This window comes from Biomphalaria glabrata, chromosome 3, assembly GCF_947242115.1.
Source record: "Biomphalaria glabrata chromosome 3, xgBioGlab47.1, whole genome shotgun sequence".
NCBI classification, from domain to species: Eukaryota; Metazoa; Mollusca; class Gastropoda; family Planorbidae; genus Biomphalaria; species Biomphalaria glabrata.
Window position 1 is genome coordinate 24,955,906 of NC_074713.1, and position 14,073 is coordinate 24,969,978.

Below are 14,073 nucleotides of genomic sequence, written 5' to 3' on the forward strand. Positions count from 1 at the left end.
AGTATCTCAGGAGCACAATGACGCAAGAAAGGCTTATCATGGTTTTAATGTCAGTGAAGTCACAAATACTAGAAAGTATCGATGTAGTTGATGTTATAGATGTCTTTGCTGCACAGAATGCACGACGTGAAGCGATATCAATTTAGATTTGTCACTTGTGCATTATTTAACTAATAAACAACGGTATTATTCATTAAGAGTCTTGAGGATTACTTTTTGTTAAGTTTACTGATATACTGAACCAATTTGATTTGGGGCTTATATATTTTTGCGTACATTATCTCATGTCATATGTCGAATGTCAAAATGCAAGGGGCCCCCAAAGAGGTCAATCCCCCCGGGCCCCCAAATCCCTAGTTACGCCCCTGCTTAAGCATGTAGGATAAATATGATGACTATGCAAGTCATAATGGTAAATTCTTATTTATTTGTAATGAATTGAGAATACGTACAAGGCGACATACAATCACATATTTCTTTATTTTTTGTGATTAAAAAAAAAAAAAAGATTTTCGGTAATGCATAACCGAACAGAAATTTACATTGTGGTCGAGACTTTCTAACAATAGCAAAAGAAGAGTTACTTATGCTTACGAACGAAAATAATTGGGTGGCAGAGCTAAAAAGGTTTAGAACCGCTGTTTTGGGCCTATTCATGATTAGACCTACAGGTAAAATTCACAATTAGCAACAAGATTTAGGGCCTATATTAAAATATATTGTTTATGTTGGAAGAACTTTTTAATATCTCTCGCTCTTTTTTTTTTTTTTCACACACACATGTTATATATATATACCTATGCCTATCATCCGCTTATGTATATGAACTTAACTAAAAATTATTTCATTGTTATACCCCCTAGGTAAACCGAGCTCTTCACACAAAATGTTCTACTAAAGCTGGTGAGGATGCTTTACATTGGATGAGTTATCTATACTTTTACATACACAATCACTGTTTACAAAAAAATGACGTCTGTAGATTCCGCTCGAGAAAAAGCTCTTACGGATTATCGAAAGAGACTTCTTGAACACAAAGAACAGGAGGCTCGCCTTAAAGAGAGTAAATGACTGTTCAGTGTATTTTATTGGATTTTAAAGATGATAATAGCTTAGCTAACGGCTAGTCAATTTTGCTTGTCACTGTTCGTTACCTTATTTCGATAATCATAAGCATAAAGTATGATAAAGAATGATAATAATTATCAATATCATAATTAATATAATGATGATTAATTAATTATTAATGTCATCAGATAATCTGATAATTCATAGATATGATAGATCCAGATTATATTGATCTAGAATCTATAGATTCTATATTGAATCAATGAATGATGCTCATATTTAATAATTATAATAATCATTTTTATAATCATTTTAATTTTAATCATTAATGTATTTTAAATTTTCTTTTGTTATGACTTTCAGTTTAATAATCCACTAAAGGCTAAAGGCACTAGTCTGACCCTGAGTAGTTGTGACTAGTCGTCTAGATTCACTAGATCTAATCTAATCTATCGTCTATGTCTATTATATTTAGATAGAAATAGAATAGAATTAGTTAGGACTAGTCACTACTAGGATGAGTAGATTGTTGTATCAGACTTAGCCTTAGACTTTAGACTTATTAAACTAGATCTCAAAATAGATCTTGAAAACTTGAATCTAACTAGATCTAGATTCTAGATAGAATTTAAATATAATTATTAAAATTATTATAATCTAGCTTTTCTAGATTTAGTCAAGTCGAGGGGTCTGGAACTAGATCTAATAAAAATATTTTTTTTAGCTATTCATACTGTAAAAACAATATATTATATTATTATTATATATGTATTTTCTTATTATATATATATATATATATATATATATATATATATATATATATATATGTATTTTCAGTGCTTTTTTGTAAAAATAATAGATGCCTGTACTCAGTGATTAGGTGCCAGTACTCAGTGATGCCCAACTTTTAACTACTATTATATTAATTATTAATAATAAATGTTAAAATACAAGAAAAGTAATAATTTTTTCCCCACATTGAAAAAGGTGCAGGTACGCCGTACCGGTTCGTCATCATCATCACTCCTTTGAGTTCCTCATGGAACATAGGGCCTCAGCAAAAACATGCCACTCTCCACGGTCTCTTGCTAGTTGCATACCATCACAAAAAAAGCCCTGTGTACTTAAAAAAAATGTGAATGCTATGACTATGACCTGAGGGGAATATTTTGTTGTTTTGATAACAAGCGCTGTAGATCTATATCCTATAATAATGTTACCCAAGTTGTTTTTATTATTCAATGTATCATGACACCTTTTTACATGAAAGTTGTCTAAAATGTGTTAGCTTTTAAATCAGTTTGTAAATAGTTTTCTTCCTGTTTTGCCATTTAAAGGAAACAACCTCTGGCATTAACTTGTAATTTAACTTAAATTGGAGTTTAGTAAGATATTAAAGAAAAATATTCCGAAAGTAAATATGATAAAAATAAAATGATAAAAGTTATATAACCATAAAAATATTTATGGAATATGTAATAACTTACAATGTAAGTTTCCATTTTATTCATTTATAATATATAAATATATTATATATTCATGGTCATCAATCCTTTCTTTATTAAAAAAAAAAGCATTGAAAGTATAAATTAAACAATTTTCACCAATATTCTACAACTGTTTTAACTGAAAGTTTTGAAGAGCAAGTATCTTTGAAAATCTTGTTTGATTTTGAATACATTGCAAAACTGTCAGTATTATTATTGGCACATGCATATCTATTTAAATTATCCACATTCTTTATATTATTGAGTATTGTTCATTAATGGCTGAGTCCAATTGAAACGTTTACCAATGAGTTGAAAAAGCCTTTCATTGTAGGGCTGAGCATTAGCCACCACCTCTTTCATAAGCTCTGGACTGATCTCCGGGTGTTCTCGACCTTTGGCTTTAGAGAAGCATCCAGTTTCTGGAATGATTTTAAGTACCTGAGATATGGCATGATAGCGAGGGTGAGACTTGTTGAAGCAGTAGAATCCTTTGTCCAGGTTGAAAACAAAAAGATCCTTGTTGAATGCCGGCTGCAGCCCCAAAAATGATTCAACCTCTTTCATAACTGACAGGGGGTCATCTTCTAAGCTTTCCTCACACAACACTAGAACTTGTTCTCTGGGAAAGACTTTGTAAACTTGTGCTATATGCTGATGATAATTCATTTTGTTTACATACTCTTCACTTTTGATCCACTTTGTGAAAGTTGGCAAGTCATTTTTTTCTTTGTAGTGAGCATATAGTGAGGGCACTCTGTTGACAGGATCTCTAACGATGATCATCAACTTTATGGTGCTGTTAAAGTCATGGATTCGTTCTAAGGCTGTCATAGATAACACATACCCTGGTGTCTTTTCTATTGTAATTTGAGAACCTTTAGAAAGTGGCATCTGTGCAATGTACCACTCAAAACCTTTGTTGAATTTATTGTTGAAAAATCCCACTTCATCGTTGGCTGTGGCAATGTCTGGATGTAGAGCTAGGAAAGATATGAGTGCATAAGTCCCACACTTTGCAAAGCCTATTATCAGGCATTTTGGCAAGCGACGCTTCAGGCAGTTGTCATCATCATCACTGCTATCAGTACACAGACTTTGACTGTGAATATCTTCTTTGACTTCATAAATGGCATGTGAGTAAGGCACATGGTGTGAGTACAAGTTAGGTACCATGGTCAAGCTTGTGAGTACAATGATTGAAATGATGACAGCCACTACGAGCACTTTGAAACTAAATAAACTGTTGTACTCCATCTGAGATCAAACAAATAGCTTACACAAAGATGAGCCTTTGAGTAAAGTAATGAAATCTTGTTCACTCTTTCATCTATATATGACTAGGTTTTTGCTGAATAATGAACTGATAACAACTACAGTGATGTGTGACACACCCATTTCTATCTCCCCCCCCCCCCCCCTCCCTTTATTAAACTGTTCAATGGGCCTCAAACTACAATTTATGTAGTTACTGAAATTCATGTAAAAAAAAAAAGCATAGCTTGCTGTGTGTTTTTAATTCATAACATTTGTAATTGTTTATTTATTTCTGGAGGCAGAAATTGTTTTTTGTCGTTGCTGTCATTGCAAACAAATTTTCATCACCAAATTTATGTACATTTCAACCTACTACTAAACATCTGTTTAGGGATGTAAAGCTTATCCATAAATGTGCTCTAGTTTCATACTTGAAAATAAAAATTTTAAGGTCTTACACTAGGACTCTTTATTTAATATGTACAGAGTATAGTATGAGACAAATCCTATTCTCTCCCCTTGTAGTAACACTCCAGTGGCTTTGAACTAGACAGGATACTATTATTTATTATTACAAGTCTTATTTAAACAACATGATAAAAGAAAAGTGTATTTGGGCCCTGCAAGTCATCAGTCACATTTAAGTTGCAGATTAACAGAACCTTTTATATCTTGTTAAATTTGTCACATAAGACAAAATAGTTGATTATTTCCCTCTATTGATTGTTATCATTTGATAAATACACATCTTTGTCTCCTATAAGTTGCAGACTAGCATAAACTGTCTTTTACATTTTGTTTTAGAAAAATGTTTAAAATATGTATTAGTGCATACAGTACACATATTTAATTTTAGAAACAAAAGTTCATCCTTGCAACCATAATAATAATAACAAACTAAACCATTATTCCTCAATGAAGCACAAAACAGGCCATTTTAAAATCAGACTTTCAGTAGTGCTTTAAATTTTTGGCCTAGTTTGAAGAATTTTCTTTGGCTATTTACTGTTTACTGAACTATGATATGTTCAAACTCTTCAAGTTTTTATCATAATTTTTTTTTTGGTAATCTCTTATAAATTATGTTACCTGTGTTAGATAATTTGAGAAGCCCTTCATTGTAATACTTTATGAGAATGTTAAAAACTAGTAACATTTATTATCAAAGGATTTTTCTCTATGTATGTGTCCTTTTAATAGCCATGATAATTAATCAAGACTTATTCACTCTCAACCTCCCAGACTGAGCTGTAAATCTTTTTTTTTAATAGTTGTAAGCTAACCTGTTAAGGGCTGATAGATTTTTCTTCTTTGTGCTCTGTATGGTTGAAGATCAATAGCTTACATGACATACATTTAGCCCTGTCTTTTGTGTATGGGGAAACTCACTTGATCCTAGGTGAGTCAAACTTGCTCATTAGGAGTTTGAATCCACTTTGGCTTGGCATCTCTTTTGTGGGATGTGAGGCTGAGTAGCAAACCTGCTTATTTAATATCTAGGGGGCTCAAGTTCGAATCCTGACCAGAGCTGACTTATGTTTGTAAGAGTGCTCAAAGGCAGCACAGAAACCTTCTCCCAGAAATCCGCACCCTCAGATGTCCACAAAAGAGATTGAACCATAAAGTGCTGAACATGCTCTAGCTTGAAATATCAATTATAACACTGATACAAAGGAACAGTGAAGTCTCACCAGCAGAAGTAAACAGAGCAAATTCTATATAGGCCACAAAAAAAACTCTTAAAACATGTTAAAGCTCTTGTTAGTCAAAATGGCAGGTATTATATAGGCTACAATCTCTATGTGGTTACTGCAATGACAAACAATGTTTAGTTTTTTTTCTTGTGTGGTGGCCAAATGTTAGACACAATTTTTTTGTGCTATGGACTAAATACATTGGTATCTAATGATCAAAGCAAGGTAGTGTAGGATTATATGCAAAACATTTGGTGCGATAAAAAAACAACTTGTATAGGCATCTGAGATCTTGTACTAATGTTTACTTTACATGCGTATTACATACATTACCATGATTGAAACTAGTTTAGCAGATTGTTGTGGGCAGCTGTCATATCTAGACTTGATGTCCTAGAGAGATAAGTTATTAGTTAGAATATGATTAAAGTATAATTTCAAGTTAAAAACTCGTACATTGTATTACAAATTGATTATCATAGTGGCCAAAGTTTGAACGTGGTATATAGTCACAGTTTTTAACAGCTCCCTAAACCATAATTCTAGAGATTGATTGGTATTTGAAACATGTCTAAACAAATACAAGTATTTAAGAAAAGAATACTGGAAGCTCATGCTTCAGATTTGTATGTTCTTTCTTTCTGTAAGGAAACATGATCTTTCCCTTTTCTTGACATGTCATGTACTTCTTCTGTTGCAGTGAGAGAAAACTTAAAAGAGCTGACCAAACAATATGACAAATCAGAAAATGATTTAAAGGCATTACAGAGTGTAGGACAGGTGAAGTTTTGGTTTTCTTTTTATATTCCCTATGGCTGCCATCATTTAAGAAATGTTTGAACCTCTATAACTGATTGGATGGGAGTAATCTGGTTAAAATAAAAGCTGTTCTTGTACTGTAGGCAATTCTTCCATTCTCCAATGATTCATTCACTGCATTGGAACATAGTCTGCAAGACATTGGCTGTTTGAGTGATTTTTAACTGTTACCAGGTTATTCCTATCTAGACTGTTTGCAATTTTCCTAGCTTAATTGCCTTAATGTTTCATTGTGTTAAATTTTATTTAATTTTTTGTTGTTGTCATATTTGTCTTTGATTTATTTGTAAACTTATTAAAGCTGTTTGGTTATTTTTCTCTATGTTGCATACCTTGTCTTAGAAGAGCTTGAGATTGCTTTGTGTTCTTTATCAACTTCCCCCCCCTTCCCTCCCATAGTGCTTGTTGTCATTACAACCAGCTTTTATTTGTTAAATATTGAATAAACTATAGTTGTAGTTTTTAGAATAGCATAATTAAGCTATGTGAATTTGTTGGTCTTAAATGTTATTGTGTCTAATGTATAAGTATGTCAAGATTTAAAATGGATGCTATGATAGATGTCACGTTGAAGATTATCTTGATCTATATCACACCATCAATGATCGTGATTGCCGAGGATCTTGAAATCGTCTTTTAATAAGATGATCGTTTAGAAGTAGCTAGACCTAGTTGATAGAACGATCATCCAGAAGTTGACAGTTGATAAGAGGATCATCTAGAAGTTGCTAATCGCTAAGTCAATCTAAGTATGTTACTATATTCAATGAAGAAACTTCTCTTCGTCTAAAACAAATTCTTTAATTCAAAACTTGGAAAAGCTATTCACAAATAATTACAATGGTTAAATGTACTTGAATAGAACAGAATAAATATAATTCTGCTGAATAAATGATCTACACAATAATGTAAAATATACATCTGAATCCTAACACGTTCCGCACGACACTAACTAAAAGTCTAGAATCTTTCCCCGGGTATAGCGTTGTCATGTGTCTAACATCCCCTCGTTGCAATGCCAACCAATAAATGCAGCTCAATGTACTATAATTAATATTTCAAAACCAATCACATTTATTCTGACACATAGCCCTGCCGCGTGATGGAATTTCCCGAGCTAACAAGTTCTGGCTGGTAACCTTGGGCGGCTAAATATAGATACTGTGTACATGACAAAGTATATGTTCAGCCCGATCCCCAGTTACACTATCTTTGTATAATGCTTTGTTTAAACGATAATTTCTGTTTGTAAAATTTACAGATTGTTGGTGAAGTCTTAAAGCAGCTGACAGAAGATAAATGTATGTTCATTATTATTTTACTTCTAAATAATAAAACTGAACACTAGTAGTAGTTTATGAATAATATTCTAAGTACTCATTAGTTATTACATCTTTAGGCCTAGTTCTCCACTTTGTGTTCTTAATGTTGGTCAGATAAAATGAAGATTTAAACATTAAGAGATCACAAATAATTGAATGTAAAAAACATGATAACATATTTTCAATGTGAAGAACTACTTCTAGAGTGGTAGAACATAGGAGACAGACATGTAGAGTTAGGAGACAGACATGTAGAGTTAGGAGACAACATGTAGAGTTAATATGTAGTAGAAGATAATATTCAGATCACTTCTTTTCTTTCTTTATAGACCTTTGTTTTATTTTTCAATCTTGCCAGTTGCCATTACAATTATCTTTTATTTTTTAAATATTGTACAAGCTCTGTATGAAGTTGTTTTTATGATTTATAAAGTTGAAGCATTATTCTTGCTGAATGTACCAATACTTCTAATATTTCACATTTATTTCTAAGTTATTGTGAAGGCCACCAATGGTCCAAGATATGTTGTTGGCTGCAGGAGACAACTGGACAAGACTAAGTTAAAGTCAGGCACAAGAGTGGCCCTTGACATGACTACGCTAACAATTATGAGGTAAGGACACTTCATGCCTAACCAAACCTGATATAATGTGTACATTGTTTAGTATATTGTATCATGAGTTTCTCAATTCTTGAAAAGGTATCTTCCCCGTGAGGTTGACCCCCTGGTGTATAACATGTCAGTTGAGGATCCAGGTGATGTTTCCTTCAATCAGATTGGCGGCTTGGGAGAACAGATCAGAGAACTCAGAGAAGTAATCTTGGCTATTTTTACAAGCTATGTTTAATTCTCCCACTTGAGTTTGAAGTGATTAGTTCACTTTATTTCTTTAAAGGTCTATAAAAGATTGTTTCGTTTGATTGATGCTAAAGTTTTAGTTTTTGAAATGAAATTCTTGCATATTGAATTATTTTTGTGTGTGTGTAGGTTATAGAGTTGCCATTGTTAAATCCTGAATTGTTTCAACGTGTTGGAATTACTCCACCCAAAGGATGTTTGCTGTATGGGCCACCTGGCACTGGAAAAACTTTGCTGGCCAGGGCAGTGGCTAGTCAACTTGATTGCAATTTCCTTAAGGTAAGAACATGGCTGTCAATGACAAGGTAGATTTCAACATTTAGGTATCGAGTTAAAGAATGGACAATTTAGCAGGTGTACGTTACAATGTTTTATGTAAACAAGAGCATTTAAATATATGTGCAATGTAAATATCAAGTCTGGATAAGTTCCCATTGTCTACAAAATACTTTTAATTAGCATGTATCACATATAACCTCTGACAAGTCTAGTACCTGGCCTGCTGAATAGCTTAGATATTTAGCTCATTGAAACTGCTTTTACATACTTGGCATCTCTAGAAGCAGGAGCTTTGGGCAGAATGGTCTTTATCAGCCTAATTAAACAATTCAGGTAGTCAACCTCCTAGAAAAATCAGATATGAATTCTTTTTAGTATTGGGACTAGAAACTATGATATTCCCTTCTACATCTCCTGCAACTCAGCTGGTGCCAAATAGTAGCAAGGTCAAGAAAGGAAACATGTTGCATGGTTTATCTTAGGTCCAGAAATGATCCTTGAAGAAGAAGAAAGTCTGGTGTTGCTGCATCCTCAATTCAATGTCTCTCAAGATAGATGGAATCCCAGGCAAAAAGACAGTACAGTAATAACACATGAAGAGCTTAGTGGTCTTCTATGAGATATTAATTCAGAACTAAATGGGCTTGAATCTCTGCCACTCACAAATTCTATGCCTTTAATTTAATTTTTAATTATTTTGTTTTCATAGATTGGGATAATTTTTAAATTGTTAACTTGGTATTAAAAAAAAAAAAGAAGTGGACGTCAGATAGTGTTGTATTACTTTTGTTTCTATTGATTGTCTGTCCTTAGATGTGACCTAGTTTGTAAGATGCAATCTTGTCTATAGAAATTTAATTTTTGAGTTGTCTCCATTTTGGTAAGGGAGGCTACAAATTTTTAATATTTTATCTGACATGGAAAAAAGTTAAACTATTTATGGTTTAAGTAGGTAGAATGATTTTGTTTCCTTATAATAAGAGGTGGGAAAATGTATATTAGAGTTTAACAAAAAAAAAAAAAAAGCAGATTAGTTGGTATGTTTAAATGTAATCAGAGTAGCATTCAATAATAAAGATGGGTGTCACATTTATGCTAATTAGTAAACAGATTGACATTGTGATCAGCTGTCTATTGCTGTACCTTTTCAAGATGTTGCTGTGAATTTTTCCTCAGGTTGTCTCTAGTGCTATTGTTGACAAATATATCGGAGAGAGTGCTAGACTGATTAGAGAAATGTTTGCTTTTGCCAGGGATCATGAGCCTTGTATTATATTTATGGATGAAATTGATGCTATAGGTAAGCTTAACACATATGTATTGAGTGGTTTTCTTTTTAGACTTCTTTCAATTGCATATTGTTATAGGTGACTCAACATTTTCTGAATTTAAGAAAGAAATAATTTCTCATTTACCTTTTTATGAAACAGTAACTTATTCTGTCAGTTTATATTAGTTTTGATTTTGTAGTTTGAACAATAAAAATGCTTTGCATTATAATTATAGACTTTTGCATTTATGACAATTAATGAATGAACTGTTTTGTTTTAGGTGGCAGGAGATTTTCTGAAGGAACTTCAGCTGATAGAGAGATTCAGAGAACATTGATGGAAGTAAGTTCTGGACAGAATGCTCTATTCATAAGCTCAAACTTTCATTTTAAAAAAAATTGAAATTTGACAATTTTTAGAGATGTGTTGGAGCTGATTGTTCTATCACAGGCTGTGGTTTAGTATCAAAGTTAACTATTCTTTTTCTTGTTTATGCTAGAATAATTTCAACTTTTGAATAAGTTCTTTTTAGATGCGCAGACTCTTTATTTAAACCACAAATGAGAGTTACTCTAATGTAGCATCTTTGGTTCTCAGCTAGGCTTTTTTTATTTCAAATTTTCACCCTAGCGCAAGGCTACCATTGTTGTTTCTTACTTTTCTTTGAACAGTTTTGGTGAGGATATTTATATACAACAACCATTTGCAAGTTATAGATGTTTCTTTTATTTATAAGATTTTAATATCTTTATGCCTTCCTCTCTAGATTAGTGTTGATTGCCCTATTTATTGTTCTGGAAAAAGTAACTCTTAATGTCGCGAATGATAATGATGGGCTGAAAATCAAAAAGCGACACGCTTTCTTTCTTTTATCGCTCAGTATTTATGTCTAGGTAATATATTAAAAAAGATTTCCATTATTGTGTGTGTTCTCAGCTGTTAAATCAGATGGATGGTTTTGATGCACTGGGCCAAGTTAAAATGATCATGGCCACCAACAGACCAGACACTTTGGACCCAGCTTTGTTGAGACCTGGAAGATTAGACAGAAAAATTGGTCAGTTAAAAGAATTTGTGATCCATTATCTTTTCAGTTTTTGGACCTCAATCTTGAATGTTGTTGTTTTTTTATTTTAAATTCTACTATCATGATGTTATTCTTTTTGCAGAAATCTCCTTACCCAATGAACAAGCCAGAGCTGAGATTTTAAAAATTCATGCTAATCCTATAGCAAAGCATGGGGAGATAGGTCAGTAGAAAATAAGCACTTCTCAGCTATTGGTTTTGTTAAATGTTTAGCTAATAGTGTTTGTAGACCTTGTTATAAAGAGTGTTGCTGCAATTGTTCTGAATGTAGCTTACTTTTTACCTTTTGGATTGCTTTTTTTTGTTATTTATCTCGAGTTTGTAGATTTTAGTACATTTAATAGATGTTAATGTAGATTTAATAGATGTTAATGTAGATTTAATAGATGTTAATGTAGATTTAATAGATTTTAATGTAGATTTAATAGATGTTAATGTAGATTTAATAGATGTTAATGTAGATTTAATAGATGCTAATGTAGATTTAAGATGTTAATGTAGATTTAATAGATGTTAATGTAGATTTAATAGATGTCAACTATACAATCTAATAGAAATGAAAGAAATCAAAAGGAATCAAACAATTTCATTAAGTTCTGTAGAATAGACTTTGGATTGTTGATTTTTTTGAGGCTAGGAAATTGCTTATCTATCAATAGATTTTGTTTCACCCACTGCTGTGTGAGTTTTCAAAACTTTTGACTAATGGTTCTTGTTATAAATGTACAGATTGGGAAGCTGTGGTCAAGTTGTCTGAAGATTTCAATGGCGCTGACTTGAGGAATGTCTGTACAGAAGCAGGTAGTTGAGATTGTTGAACTGTGTAAGGGAATGGGTCAGTTAGAAACAATAGTCAGCAAGTCTTTCTTTGTTTCTAGTACAACTAAGCTGAGGCAGAGTGTTTACATTTTGTTTTTTAACTTCTTCCTGCTAGATGTCTTAGAAGATATGATCCACTCATAGATAAAACAAGAATTGTCATAGTCATGTAGTTTCATATGGTAAAGATTATAAAATGTGGATTTTTTAAATTTTAGATACAAAATTATCCCTTTGTAAAAAAAATTTTTTTTTAAAGTTTGTCTAAATAAATGGTAAAACATTTATTTTGTTTTTAACCAAAGGATTCATTCAGGATTTCTGGTCATACCCATTTCACCCATTTCCAATAAGTTTTTGACATTTTAAAGTGGAGGGGAGGGGATAAGCTGTCTGTGTGTTGTCCACGTGACAGACATGTTTACCATTGAATAGAAAAACATTTCAATGTGTGCGTATAATGCCCCACTACATCTTACAAACACAGAACTTCTCCTTTGCTTTAATGTACATGTTGAGGTATGGTGACAATACAAGTCTACTGGCTTTTAGAAATGTACACCGAACTGAGAATTACAATCTAGAATCTTTTGTCAACATTAGCAAATCTAAATATTTAAACATATCAATTGAGGGATTTCAAATCAAAAGATGCTTGATCTAAAAATGAAACTTTCAAAACTGTTAGGTATTTGTTTTCATTAACTGTGTTGTCTCCCCTCCAGGAATGTTTGCCATCAGGGCTGAGCGTGACTACGTAGTGGAAGAAGATTTTATGAAAGCTGTCAGGAAAGTGGCAGACAACAAAAAGTTGGAGAGTAAACTGGATTACAAACCTGTTTAGAAGGATGTGGATACTACAAGTGATTCGGTTTTTCAACTTTTCTCTCCAGTTTATTGACAATAAGATATGTCTAGTTCAATTGTTCATTTCTTTGAGAATTATTTCTAAGTATTTGTATTGCCATGAATAAAATATGTAGTGAACAATGTTCTATGTTCTTTTGTTTTGTCTCTTTATTAATACATTAGTGCAATGAATATGCTACATAATATGAATGAACATGCCATAAAGACTTGCATCTAACTTTTACCATTCAGAACAGTGCAAGAAAAAAAAGGGGGGCAGACAAAAGAAACATTGGGAAATCAAGACCTAGACAGGACTGTTAGGATGGAAGTAACTGGACAAGTGAAAGTTACAACACTCTATACAAATTTCACTCTAGAGATAACAGACATGCTAAATAATATATTTTTTTTTAAAGCAGTTCCTAATAAAAACCTATGTCTCTAATCTCATATTTTTCTAAGATTATCATTTTGGGAAATTTAAACTTAGCAAACTGTAGAGGAGTGTTGCACATTTTATCAGGAAAAAGGTAGAATGCTCAGATGTATTTTATTTTAAAATTATCCTTTTGACCAAAATCTAATATTGATGATAAATTTGATTCTAAATAAACTTGATTTAAAACTTCACATTTACATAGTCAAAATACTGTTGATATCAGTATGCATTTCCTTCTAACCTATCATCTACAGAAACTTTAAAAAAAATAATAATAAAGTATCCCCTTTCAGACCTTGCAATCTATGGGGTAGTTGATGTCAACTTTGACTAGCATTTAATTAGTATAGTTTCACTCATTTCACTGGTTCTAATAAAACTTATGTTCAATGGAAATTTTATGAAGTTGAAACCTGTATTTTATGTATTTGCACAAACTTGATGTTTAAAACTATACAACCCAGTATCATGTGAAAATGTTAACTTTTCCTTTAGAGTAACACCACCCATTTCAAAAGACATGCCGAATGGCTATCTGAGTCTGGTGCTATATGTCTTATGAGTTTTCCAATTGCAGTCTGAATGTCAAGCTCTATTTTAGCTATTTCTAGCTGAGATTTCTAACTGATCTTACCTTTGTGATCTTATCATTATATCCCTTGGGGAAACAGTCAATGACTCTGATTGCTGTCTAAAAGAAAAAGTGATTTTATAGCTGGTGGAGGTACATCTGCCAGAGAAAACATCTCAACATGGCACCTGGGTGGAAACTGTCATTCGGGAGACAATTAGACCCATACGGAAGTAAAACAGAACCCT

General features: G+C 32.4%; 2 protein-coding genes across 2 annotated transcripts; one reads left to right on the forward strand and one right to left on the reverse strand.

Annotated features, from left to right (window-relative positions):
* Nucleotides 1–883: 883 nt before the first annotated feature.
* Nucleotides 884–12,955, forward strand: LOC106067013 (26S proteasome regulatory subunit 10B). The gene is made up of 12 exons (XM_013226114.2): nucleotides 884–1,063; nucleotides 6,207–6,286; nucleotides 7,587–7,626; nucleotides 8,141–8,261; nucleotides 8,349–8,463; nucleotides 8,637–8,786; nucleotides 9,963–10,086; nucleotides 10,338–10,399; nucleotides 10,994–11,114; nucleotides 11,227–11,307; nucleotides 11,874–11,945; nucleotides 12,689–12,955. Exons 1-12 carry the CDS (start codon nucleotides 970–972, stop codon nucleotides 12,805–12,807), a joined length of 1,179 nt encoding a protein of 392 aa, XP_013081568.1. The 5' UTR covers nucleotides 884–969; the 3' UTR covers nucleotides 12,808–12,955.
* On the reverse strand, nucleotides 2,575–3,894 carry LOC106067014 (heparan sulfate glucosamine 3-O-sulfotransferase 1-like). Its single transcript, XM_013226116.2, has one exon. The coding sequence runs from the start codon at nucleotides 3,810–3,812 to the stop codon at nucleotides 2,814–2,816; it is 999 nt and encodes a 332-aa protein (XP_013081570.2). The 5' UTR covers nucleotides 3,813–3,894; the 3' UTR covers nucleotides 2,575–2,813.
* Nucleotides 12,956–14,073: the final 1,118 nt, after the last annotated feature.

Excerpts from the sequence above, each read along its gene's own strand:
- LOC106067013 (XM_013226114.2), top strand. The coding sequence starts at position 970 with ATGACGTCTGTAGATTCCGCTCGAGAAAAAGCTCTTACGGATTATCGA. Across the intron at positions 1,064-6,206 it reads GGAGGCTCGCCTTAAAGAGA|TGAGAGAAAACTTAAAAGAG; the intron begins GTAAATGACTGT and ends CTTCTGTTGCAG. Across the intron at positions 11,308-11,873 it reads AGCAAAGCATGGGGAGATAG|ATTGGGAAGCTGTGGTCAAG; the intron begins GTCAGTAGAAAA and ends ATAAATGTACAG.
- LOC106067014 (XM_013226116.2), bottom strand. The coding sequence starts at position 3,812 with ATGGAGTACAACAGTTTATTTAGTTTCAAAGTGCTCGTAGTGGCTGTC.